Source organism: Channa argus, chromosome 4 (assembly GCF_033026475.1).
Source record: "Channa argus isolate prfri chromosome 4, Channa argus male v1.0, whole genome shotgun sequence".
Taxonomy (NCBI): Eukaryota; Metazoa; Chordata; class Actinopteri; order Anabantiformes; family Channidae; genus Channa; species Channa argus.
Window position 1 is genome coordinate 22,032,453 of NC_090200.1, and position 12,070 is coordinate 22,044,522.

The 12,070-nt window shown below is 39.3% G+C and overlaps 2 protein-coding genes across 6 annotated transcripts in view; both read left to right on the forward strand.

Annotated features, from left to right (window-relative positions):
* Positions 1 to 1,689: 1,689 nt before the first annotated feature.
* Positions 1,690 to 4,709, forward strand: LOC137125923 (paired box protein Pax-3-A-like). Its single transcript, XM_067502166.1, has 4 exons — positions 1,690 to 2,087; positions 2,275 to 2,423; positions 3,872 to 3,985; positions 4,343 to 4,709. The coding sequence occupies exons 1-4, from the start codon at positions 1,874 to 1,876 to the stop codon at positions 4,502 to 4,504; spliced, it is 639 nt and encodes a 212-aa protein (XP_067358267.1). The 5' UTR covers positions 1,690 to 1,873; the 3' UTR covers positions 4,505 to 4,709.
* Positions 4,710 to 6,692: 1,983 nt separating this feature from the next.
* The window catches only part of bicd1a (bicaudal D homolog 1a), a 33,788-nt gene continuing 28,410 nt past the window's right edge, over positions 6,693 to 12,070 (forward strand). For all 5 annotated transcript variants that reach the window (XM_067502527.1, XM_067502530.1, XM_067502532.1 and 2 more), the window contains exon 1: positions 6,693 to 7,235. In XM_067502527.1, the coding sequence (XP_067358628.1) occupies positions 7,020 to 7,235 (216 nt within the window). In that variant the 5' untranslated portion in view covers positions 6,693 to 7,019. The remainder of the gene's footprint in view (positions 7,236 to 12,070) is intronic.

The window sequence follows — 12,070 nt, forward strand, 5'->3', positions numbered from 1 at the left end:
CCATATTTTGTAATGATCGTAGAGAGTCGCAAGAGGTTGTGTGTCACATTTAAATTTTTACCCTTTTCCTTTCACAACAGTCACCATTGTCTTTTGCCAAAATATTGCAGAGGGACTATTGGCCATTTCCTTGCACTTTAAAAAGCGCTGCACATGAATAGTTTGTATTGAACCAGACAGCACAGTGTAAAGTCTGACCTCAGTGTCATCTGCCACTGATCAGCTGGAAGGACATAACAGGCTGCATGCATGTCTTGTTACTGTCAATAGGATTTCTACACTACATTATCTCCTGTCCTGGACCAAAACTACTTGGGGATACAGACGTCTTCTGATCCAGCATCTCAGTGGATGGCATGACTCCATTCATTTACAATAATTTCACCTTTTAATGCATGTGACAAGGTCACACTCTTCCCTTTCCACTAGGCCCTGTATTCCTTACAATTAACAATGTTTGAGTTGAGGTATCGTTTGAGATGTATTATTTGAGATGATTTGTTGTCTTGATGAGTTATTTGTTCGGTATTTGTATTGTTTTGGGGAATGAGGTTGGTTGTGTTTCATTGTGGTGTGAATCAGCAGGGTTTGCATTATTAGGCCCTCTCAACAGTGGCAGGCTGGGCACTACCAAGTTGAGGGAGGATAGGTAATAGCCACTCAAATGGCTAAAACTGATAAAATGATTAATTATTATATTATTAGATATGTAGGTCCTGCCATTGGTTGCACCAAATAGGTAATATGTGTATTTCAATGTGATTGAGTTCACCCCATGCTTACCTGTGCAGGAGGTAGGGTCTACTTTGGTGAAATTATAAAATGCAAGATTTTGGTTTTCGCCAAAGTATTTTGTTAATAAATACCACCATTTGTCTTTTTGCACATACCCCAGCCTCTTTATCTGCTTCTTCAACATCTCCTTTTTATATGTTTTCCAGTGCCACTTTGACATCACCTCTTACGTATATAGGGGGGAGGGGCCTTACAATGCATTTAGACAATTACAAAAATTGTATCTTTGTTTGTTATCAGTGACTTCAAGTAAACCTTTTAATTTTTTTTTCATGTATGGAGTAACATCTAAGTGTGTGAACGTGTGGTTGTGACAGTGATATTAGTGTTTCCATGCTCCCCCTTCACTGAAGACCAACACTAGATGGAGACATACTGAACACATGAGGCATTATCTCCCACACACCACTAGGAGTCCCTAACGGCTTGTGTTTTCAGTGTTTGTGAAAGGTGAGCCACGGTGTGACAGGGCATACTGAGGCCAAGGTGATAAAGATTTGCTTTCCAATAAATCGGCTGATAAGAAAGAGAAGCAGCATTTGAAATACCTTTTATGGCTGGATATTGTTAAGAGAGTAAATCCGGAACAGAACCACAGAGATTTAGTTGGAACCTGGGCGCAGAGTGCAGGAATTAGTTTCTACTCCTGGCAATATGCTTGCTGTCTGCAATAAAAGCTCATATTAAATTATGTGTGTGTGTGGATGGCAGATTATATTAGGAATGTAAGTTAACATATTTACAAAGGCCAGCTCTTCAGGGACACTGGGGGGAAAAAATGATAAATGAATGTTGATTGCTGAGTATGCTGGTGAATGGTGCCTGTTGCTCCTCCCCAATGATGACCATGTGATGCAGGTCAAACTGAGAGCAGCAGAGCGAGGACAAGCTCACTGTCCTCATCTTGTAGAGAGTGGAGTTCAGCATAGAAACCAGCAAACAATAAAGGATTAAGACATCTCTTAGCCTTAAAATTACTCACAAGAGAATAATTGACTAAGAAAAGAGATTTGAGATATTTTTGAGCTTTTGAATAGCGAATAGTGAATAAAGTCACTTCTGATGACAAAGGGAGGTAATGGCAGGGGATAAATCACTAAAAATGTGCAGTGGAGCAGATACAGAGAAGGACATAGATCGAGAAAGGGATCCTCAGTCGTGCAAAAAATTATCCCATTCAATTGAAGAGATACTGGGGAAATCCACATGGGTCAGAAGAGAGAAATTAGTTCATCGGAATTGGTCTGTAATTAAGGAGAACGCCAAATCGTCTCACCAGCATTTATGTGCAGGTATGTTCATTACTCTTATTTTGAAGCTGTTACTGTACATTATAGTTTTCATTTACAAAAATGAAATCTACACACTTTCTTTCCGTTTATAGAAACTGCACAAATTAGCCTGCTGGAAGAGTCTCCAAAAACCAACTACAAGACATGTAAAATGATGATAGAACTCTTGATGATCGTTCATTTACAGGTCAGAGGAAAAAGAGGCAAACAAGGGTTACTTTCACACCATTCCAGGTTCAAGAGCTGGAAAATGTCTTCCAGCAGACTCACTATCCAGACGTCAACACAAGAGAACAGTTAGCCTCCCGCCTGCGCCTCACTGAGAGCAGAATACAGGTAGGACATAAAACTCATTCTTCTGTGATTTGTAATTTTTGAGCACTTTACTGCAAGTGTTTGTTTTTATTCAAAGTAAATTAAAAAAGTACTCGCCCTCTACCACATTTTTCAACATTGAATTTTAGTGAATTTCTAATTATAATAATTTAATTGAATTTAGAATTGATTTTATTTACTTGTTAGACCCTGGGAAAGGGTTTAGTGGTTTGATGAGATCATCAAAAACACAACATCCCCACCATGAATCATGGTGGTAAAGCAGAAGCATGATGCTGGGGGGTGGGGGGTGGGGAGTGGGCCCTCAAAGGCTTGTGAAGGTAGGTAAGGTAAAAATGAATGCAGCAAACTAGAGGAAAAATCTGATACATTCTTCAAGACAAGTGCCACTTGGGAATTCCGGCAAGACAACAGCCCCGAGCATAACTGCTAAAGCTATGGAAAGGATTTCAAAACAAGGAGAATGTTCTGAAGTGGCCAAGTCAGAGCCCAGACATCCGTCCTATGGAAACCTCGTGGTTAGACATGAAAATGGCTGTTCACTAACAGAACTGGAGCAGTGTTTCGAAGGACGTGGGAAAATTGCAGTGTCCAGATTGAAGCAGACTGATGCCTATCCACACAGGCTCAATGCTGTAATTGTGGCCAAAGGTGGATCTACAGTACTACACATGGACTTGAAGGGGATGAACTTATTTTCTCTTTGGATCACTCGGTAGAGATGATTCACTGTCATTTGTTGAAAAAGTCTAATTAAATTGGCCATTATTTGGTGTTATGAGGGGGGTTAAGAGCCACTGTTGCTAATTATTTAGTCAGGGTTTTCAAACAATAGACATTTTATACGAAGTAGTCATTACTGAATTGACTTCGCTCAGCAAATTAGTGAAGAAATTGTGTGGTTATTTAGCTAAACTTAATGAAGGTTGATAAATGTGACATGCAAATTGATTCCTATCAAAAGCCTTTGCTACAATTTTAAGTTTGTTGTCTACTGGAAATAACTGTGTTTTAATTTTTCAAAATAACCCAACTGTAATATTAAAAAAGAACTCCTTCGACTAGGTCACAACATCCCATTGGTGGTAATGAGTATAACTCAGCACTGTGATTTTTGTAACCCAGTGATTTTTGCTGTGGAGGACATTTGTTCTCTCTAACACAACAGGAAAATCAATCTTTCTTTTATTTCTCTCTATTATAGTTCTTTCTATTATTTAATGAATTAGAATGAAAAAAAATAAATACATATATATATATATATATATATATATATATATATATATGTATGTATATGTGTGTGTGTGTGTGTGTGTGTGTATATATATATATATACACACACACACACACATATATATATATATATATATATATATATATATATATATATATATATATATATTGTATTTCTTTTAATTAATTTACATTTTGTGCCCTGGTGTGGTGAGATCTGGTTCCAGAACCGCAGAGCTAAATGGCGAAAGGCTGAAACAATGAAGGACATCGAGCTGATGACCCGACAGCACGTACAGTCAGCCAGTCATCAGCTGCTTTATTATGAGGTAACAAAACACAACAGATCATACAGTGAATGTAACAAATCTATACAACAAAATCCACAATTTACACCGGTATGAACTTAGGTCTCTTTTACTTTACAAATAAAGAAAAGTTTGGCTAAAGCCAAAAGTGTTATTATTTATAGTGTTGTGCAATATGAATTTGTGTCTTGTCTTCCAATTTGACACCTGTGAAGGGACTGCAAATGAAAATTAGACTTCTTAATAAATACAACTAATAATGTGCATGGTCCCTAATAATAAACTCAGTAACAGGAATAATAGTCCCATGATAACGCTGTGATTCGGTTTTTTCTGTGGGATGACCTCCGAAAACATGCACTCTCTGTGCTCCTACAGAAGCCCCCGTTGCAGGCCGTTTGCTGGCTGCCATGCTGCTTACCTAAACCCCTTCAGTCCCGGCTGTTCTTCAGAGTGACATCAATGCCAGCCGTCCTGATCAACTCACACTCCCAAGGTCACATGACTGTGTATTTTGACCCACTGGGGACCGAAAAATAGCACCTTCAGTACTGTTACAAATGATGTTTTTTTACTAACATGTGATATCAAAATCCTATTTCTGGCAAAAACAATTGTAATCTGTAAACCAAAATGAATCAATTGTGTTTTGCATAGAACATGTATATAATTTGTTGTCCACTTTAAATAAAGTTTGGATGTGAAATTTTTTTTTCAGTTGACCAATAAAGTTGGTGTTATAATATCCCAAACGTCCACTGAGAGGATTCAGTTGGCTTTTTTGCAATAAAAGTCCTTCTGATAAGTCTGTACACATGGATTTAGTTCAAGATTTGTGGGAACTCAGCACTGTGTTGGTAGAGAACAGTGTTTGTGCTGTGTTAGAGAGAGAATTTAGACTTTTTCATGACACCACACTTCCTTGTCACAGATAAGATACAGCGTAGCCATAAACTGGTTGACTTTTTGACAACCTCTCCTTATCTTAATTGGGGCTTGTAAATCGAGGTTATTGGCGGGTCAGCTGGAGAATGTAGTGAACTAGAAATACCAACAGAAGTCGCATACGGCTGCTATAAATTTGAATACAGGAGATGCGCAAAAATGGGCTCAAATCACCAAGTACACAAAATGTGATTTATATTAATGTTTAATTCAACTTGATTAATTCAACAAAAAAATATTACACACTGAGGTAATGTAAATGTATTAAACAACCTTCCCAGTAATGTCACCAACTTACCGTCTTCCATTCACCTTGAAAACTAGTGTCTTGTGACAGCTATATCTGTCTGTGAAAAGGCTTCAGCAAGGATATGAACAGTTTATATCCCCTTGTCGGAAAGTATTACATAGGCCATTTTTTTAATAATTACTAATTATAGAAAAGATAACACAGCATCACATTTACAATCAATGCCGTAACAGAGTTGACAGCGCTCTAACTGATTGCGTTTAACAAGTGCAGCTAAACTTTTCACCCCACTCATATCTTCTTTTATTGCATGTGTTTGCCAAAAGATAATTTGTACTCATGGCAGCAGCGGACAGGATTAAGGAGTAAATAACCAAAATAGGAGAACTTGAGAGCTTGTATAACTATCATTTTATCACAATGTGGGTTTTGGTGTTAGACATTATTTGCTATGTCAGATGAACTCACGATATGCTCCTCCTCTGGAGAAGAGACTGTGAGTTTGTGCAAACTGGTGGTAACATATATCGCAGTGATATATGAATTTTGTTGTGCATTTGCGGAAGAAAATGCCTCTCATACATAGAAATTAAATTGTCCACACTACATTTACTGCTATTTTACTGGCTGTCTTATACTATTTTGTTTAGTATCCTTCATGTTCTTAAGCATGGACTTATAATTTTGAGCCTATTTTGCACAGGCCCAGGGTCCTGAGAGTTCAGGGGGCCCATAGGTCAAATCATCTGAAGGTACTGTTCAGCTGAAAGACATACAAAGACCACAAAGACAATCCCAACAACCACAAAAAGATGATGACCAGTTACCTAACAATATCTAACAAGGCACACCATGACCAAAAACAGACACAGAATGTTTAAAAATTAAAAACAAATACACACAAAATAATTAAAAATGAACACAAAATGTCCAGGACTGGATATCAAATGACTAAAAAGGGGACCATTCAGGGGCCCATTTTCCTCTGATCTGTCCATGCTTGAAGGTACAGGACTGAATACAGCATGTAATACACTGAGAGCCTCATGGAGTGTTGCTCAGAGATCTCAGTACTAAAGATTCACAACAGTCGATAAAGGTACAATAAGCACTACCCTAAAGTGAATCTAAACGTGTCAATATTGAGTACTATTATCTGAGTGATATATAACTTGTATACCTTATCTGTATTTGAAGTCTTCTCAAAATATTTCTAAAACCATTTGCATAAAACACGTCGAGTGAGAACATACAAGCAATAACAAATCTAAACCAAAAAATATACAACTGAACAATAACAGCACATAACAACGGAGGGAAAAATGCATTTTTTACACGTGTTTAATAGATGTTTTTAAGATGTAGCTAAAAACAATAATAACGGGTGTCTCCCAGTAGTCCCATTAGTCCTATGGTCCTGACAGGATTCTACACTTCATGAAACACAGCCATTCTTATTTGAGAAATGCTCTCCAACACTCATTGCTGACCTCGATAGATGCTATTCATCTGGGTAACCGACAGGTGGCGCCGTTGCATCCATGAATCGGCAGAAAAGATGCTCAGTGTTTTGCTGAGTGTCATACAACGGAAACTGACCTGATTATGAACCGCAGTGCTCCAGCTTTCAGCCACCGCTGTTGATTACACGTTTATCATCTTAATTTAGGTGTTGTTTAGGCAAATGTAGAGATTACTTTATCTTTGCTTCATATTTTCATTGCCTGCCCGCACTTGGTCACAGGAGAGGGGGGCGGATATTGACCATCTCCCCAGCCTCCGCCCGCCTCTGTGGCTCTCTCCAAAGCAGCAGAGAGACTGGGGGGGAACCACACAGAGACACAGAGACAGAGAGGGGCGATGGCCGCCGATGGAGGGTTCGGGGAATCGGTGGATCAGTACCGGGCCGAGGTGGAGCGGCTCACCCACGAGCTGGCCGAGGCAAACCGGGAGAAGATCAGGGCTGCAGAGTGCGGACTGGTCGTCCTGGAGGAGAACCAGGCTCTGAAGCAGAAGTATGCAGATCTGGAAACCGAGCAAGAGACTCTCAGGAAAGAGTTGGAGCAATTGCAGGAGGTAGGTGGATGGGTTTCTGGTACTGTGTGACAAGTGTGGCCTACTGCGGTCAGGTGTGTGGGAACAGCTGCATCATCTCATCATGACTGATGTCCTGTTTGTTGCACTCAGCAGGGAGCTGTAGACCTGTGTGCCACCCAGAGCAGAACACCCAGAAATTTAACTTAATTTTGGTATAAACATGCAGCTTTCTAAAAGTTGTATAAATCATATACTGTAAGGATAAGTTATTATCCAAAGATGCTCAGCAGCACTGGCATCTAAATATCTATATTGCAAGCTCAGGTTTCTGCAAGCACACAACACCCTGCTCCACCTCCCACACCAATGAATCGCGTTGTTTAATTTATCCTTCCCTGTGTGTGCAGGGTGCTATAGGCATGATATAAAGGCAACTCCTTTTGGTGTTTTGCCAAGCAAAGATATATATTAATCCCACTTGTAGTTTGATCCTCACAGAGGTTTACTATAATTTCAGTGGAGGCTTATGTTGCAGCTTGAATCTGTCATGTCAAGATAAGGATTTCCACAAACAGCTTTTGTTTAGTCTTTGTGAATGTCCACATGCAGAAACTTAAAAGTTGAGGAAAATGGGATCCAGTCTGAATAATTAATGCCAGGTGTGGTTATGTATCATAAATGCTACATGCATAAAGCAACAAGAGGTGGATGCTGACAGGGCTTCACAGCTCAAGGTCACATATGGAGATGTTACAGACACAGACTAATAGAAGAGGGAGGTGAGGGGTACTTTTTGTGTATGTGTGAGGCATTAGGATATCTGCTCTGTGCTTTATCATTATTTTTACAGTGTCATCTTTAATAATGGGTACACCTCTCAGTTCAATCTAAGTGTAAATCAGTCAATAACAAATCCTAATAAAGCATAGCAGAGCCGCTGAGAAATTTTCTTCCAGAGCTGACTCAGGCATCATTAGCATTTAAGCTATTTTCTGACAAAACTACCATAATAATTAATGATTTTCTCATTGTTAAAAGTATAGTATATATTTCGAAATTTCAATCAATGGGTCCAACAAAATAAGACAACTGAAGGCTTGTTTTTTGATTCATTTACGGACCAGTAGATAGTTCCTTAATCAAATTCAAATGTCAATATAATTGTTAGTTGCAGCTTTTTTGTATATCGAGTATCTGTTGTTCATATCAGCGCCTCAAAATCCGGATGTATCGACATCAATATGAAAGTCAAAGGGCCATCTTTACCTGGTAGTATCACAGAAACATGAGCAATCTTGACTGAAAGAGAGAAGAAGAAACAAATAACAGACAAAAAGACAGGAACCATTAGGAAAATAGTCAGGTTAGAGATTTAACAATGTGCTCCATCAGTTTCCATTCTGTACACATTGTACATAAACTTTAGACAAATCAAACCTTAATAACATCACATGCTCAGATTCTATGTTTGGCAGCCCTCACCACCTAATATTATGCATGTGTGGTTACATATTGATGTCTCCCACTTTCCTCCCTCTGCCTATTTATTCAAGTGCTTGACTAGTTGAGCATTTTGTTTTGACTTGCAGCCAGAGTCACACTGATCTTTTGTGCAGCTCACAGCAGCAAGTTAAGATGAACAGACAACCTAATACATCTGGCGGCAGAGCGCTGTCCAGCTAACATCTCACTCTTGGTTTATTATATAATGGAGGAAGTGGCAGATGATTGGGCACAATGTGATAAGACAAAGATGAGAAAAAAAGCAGAAAGACAAAGATGTTGTTAGTTAGGAGAAGGAGAAGGGAAGAGTGGAGCAAGGATGATGAGAAGTATGGTGGAATTTGGATAAAACTTTTACTCGTCCTTTATATTTTCATCACTCGGAATAATCCCAGTGCTCTTTGTTTTGATCTGTTAACATCTGCATCCTTTATGTTCTTTGCTTCCCCTGCCTGCCTGCTGCCTGTCTGTCTGCCCCCGTCCCGCCCTCCGATAGAGTGAACATTTTCTGGAGGTGTTATTTTGACTTCCACAGGAAAAAACCTCCTGGTTCCAATCTGTCTGTCGCACCCTTCCATGAGTAAGAGTCTGAATGGCAGAGTGCAAACCTGTCATTACCATAACATCACATCAGCTCTCTCTCTCTCTCGAGAGAGAGAGAGGTGCATTAGGGAAGGGCAGAGGTTGCAAATGGGAATTGCTTTGAATTGCTTCTGGGACGGAGTGCGCTGTGGATCTCATTGCTGTTGGTTATTCTTTCTTCTTTCGAAAGACCAAAACTGAGTTATCACATTCTTTCTTTTATTTCCAGTCAGCATTAATTGTCCAAAAGCTTTCAAACAATGCGCCTTATAAGATTGATCACCCCAACTGACAAGAAGATGTACAGAAAGTACTTTTATGCCAGAAATGTGAATTTGTCATTGTCTTATTGTCCAATAGCAGGGCTGTAGATGCCCCCTAGAGTATATTCCAATGTTTTCCATACATTACAGTTGTGTCTCAGCTAGACTGAATTGGTCTGGTTGTGCCAATCTGGAGAGAATTTGTATCTCGTCATGTTTAATATAAAATATAATGAAATGACAATGTCATGATGGAAAGAACTTGAACTTGAAAAATGCATAATTACTTTTTTATAATTGAATCTCCAGGTTAGTCCTCAGATGTCCCCCCCCAGTTTGGCAGAGCCTCAGATAGCTTGTTTTGTTTGACCGGCAGCCAAAACCCATCAAGATTTAGATTGACCAGATTCTCACATACAGTATGATAGGCTACAGCTAGTTTTTCCATTAAATTAGTACACAATCTTGAAATAGTAACTAATAGCAACTGAACAATATACAGTTATAATAGACCAGTCACTAGTAGTCTAGTTGAAACCTTTGGAAACAATAGAGACAAAGATATGAACATAAACAGTTACATGATAAACGTATGGTATAATTGAATCTTTTAGAGGTAAGTGTAAAGCTGGTGTTCACCACATCACTTTCTCTGTTTGTGCAGGATATTGACCTTTGCTGTTTGCAGGGTCCAAGCACAAATAAGGTGGTTAGAGTGTGTTTTCCTGCCCTGTAGTGTCCTTTTCTCTCTTATATATTTTCACCCAGCTCTTTCATCCTCCCTCCCCATCTTTCTCTCTTTCTCCAGCCCCATCACTCCCTACCTATGTGCATCACTGTGTGTGTATGTACTGTATATCTTTGGACAGGTGCAGACATTGACACTATTACTCCCTGATTCTGGCCTTTTAGCTCTGTCTCTAGTCAGATAGACCTCCGATACGATGTACAATGTAAGAGGCCAAATGAATTGGATGCCATCACTGCAGAGTGGGAAGAGCAGTGTGTTCATATGACTCATAGTGTTTTCATCATATTGTTAACAAGGCTTGAAATTATCTGTAGATTGAGAGCAGTGGCAGAGCAGTTTTCCAGTCATAACAGTTCATTGTCAAATGGAATCATTTCCTCCATTGAATAAATTATTTAAAAATGTCAGTCCTCAATGGTACAGAGTTTCGTCTTTGTACTTCTTTAGCACATGTTTGGAAATCTATGATACTGTTGTCAGGCTCTGTTAAATCTGCGGACAAATTGACATCTGTGATGTGAACAGGCAGTTCACAGGCCAGCTCTGTTATCATAGCTCTAGGCCGAGAAAAATGCCAACCTAAGTCTGCATCAAATGGTAATATACCTAAAAAGAAAGATTCCATCATGATTCATCAAGTCCACATGAAACCTCTCTGCTTGTAGAAGAAACACAATGTTAACAAAGTCTATTTTTTCCTACGTCTTAACAGCTGGGTTGTATATTATAAAGTTTCTTGCAGCTGTGTAAACCAGCCTTCTTCTTCACAGTATTCCCACCAGTTTTTCAGTATTTCCCTGACAGGAGTGATTCAGTTCACATTGTATTTACTGTCCGTGCTTTTATGATAAAAGAATAGGTCATTTTGTGGAATATGCTTCGTTGCTTTTGTTGAAAATGGGTAGAGGAGAAAGGTACAGTAATGATAAAGCTATATTTTCCAAGTGAAATATGCTGCAAAACTGCAATATTTTCACGTTCTTGTTAACAGCATACTTACATTTAATTACTTACATTACTTTACTCTAGATGACAGCTGAACTGTTACTCCACCCTCCTGGATCCTGCACCAGTTAACTTAGTATCTTGGGATTGTTTAGTCGTGAGGGATGAGTGATGTGGGTCTGGCGGAGCTGTTGCTTGATTTATCTCCCTTTCTCTGAATCCCGTTCAGTAAAGGACAGGTGCAAAGCCAATTAAAAAAAGAAGCACTGAATGAAAAGAACACCAAAACCAAAATGTGTTTGACCAGGCCTCTACTTCAGCAACAACAGTCAGGCATGAGAGCAGCTGTCGTTGTAAATCTATCTGTCCTGACTGGGTAAAGGATACATTAAGTTTCTTTCCCCTCTCCTCCTCCGTCTGCCCCTCTTCTGCTCCTCTTTCACATTAGCAGGGGTTCAAAAGACGGCAGTAAACATGAACGACGGAGGCTAAATCGATACCTTTCTTTCGATTGTGCTGTATACCATCCATCCACCATCTTCCCTCCTTCTTCCCCTCTTCCCATCTCCCACCCTCGCCTGTGCCCCATACCCCCTGGAGTGAATTGGGAATTATGCATCGATTTCTCCTCTGTCTGGTCAAAATGGATCACATCTAATGTGCGCTCTATTGTGTGTAAAGTACCATGCATTGTGAAAATCAGTTCACGTAGCTAAAACAAATGTGAAAGATGCTTAATTTTTTTTTAAATGATTGAGACAGAAATGCGTCACACAGTGCTGAATCAGTCTCTAACAGAGCTTTTATAAGAGACAAAACTGTTTTGGCAC

What these genes read in the sequence shown, in the direction of transcription:
- LOC137125923 (XM_067502166.1), top strand. Translation starts at nt 1,874, where the DNA reads ATGGCAGGGGATAAATCACTAAAAATGTGCAGTGGAGCAGATACAGAG. An exon ending in TCACTGAGAGCAGAATACAG is followed by an intron (nt 2,424 to 3,871) that starts GTAGGACATAAA and finishes TGGTGTGGTGAG; the next exon opens with ATCTGGTTCCAGAACCGCAG. An exon ending in ATCAGCTGCTTTATTATGAG is followed by an intron (nt 3,986 to 4,342) that starts GTAACAAAACAC and finishes GTGCTCCTACAG; the next exon opens with AAGCCCCCGTTGCAGGCCGT.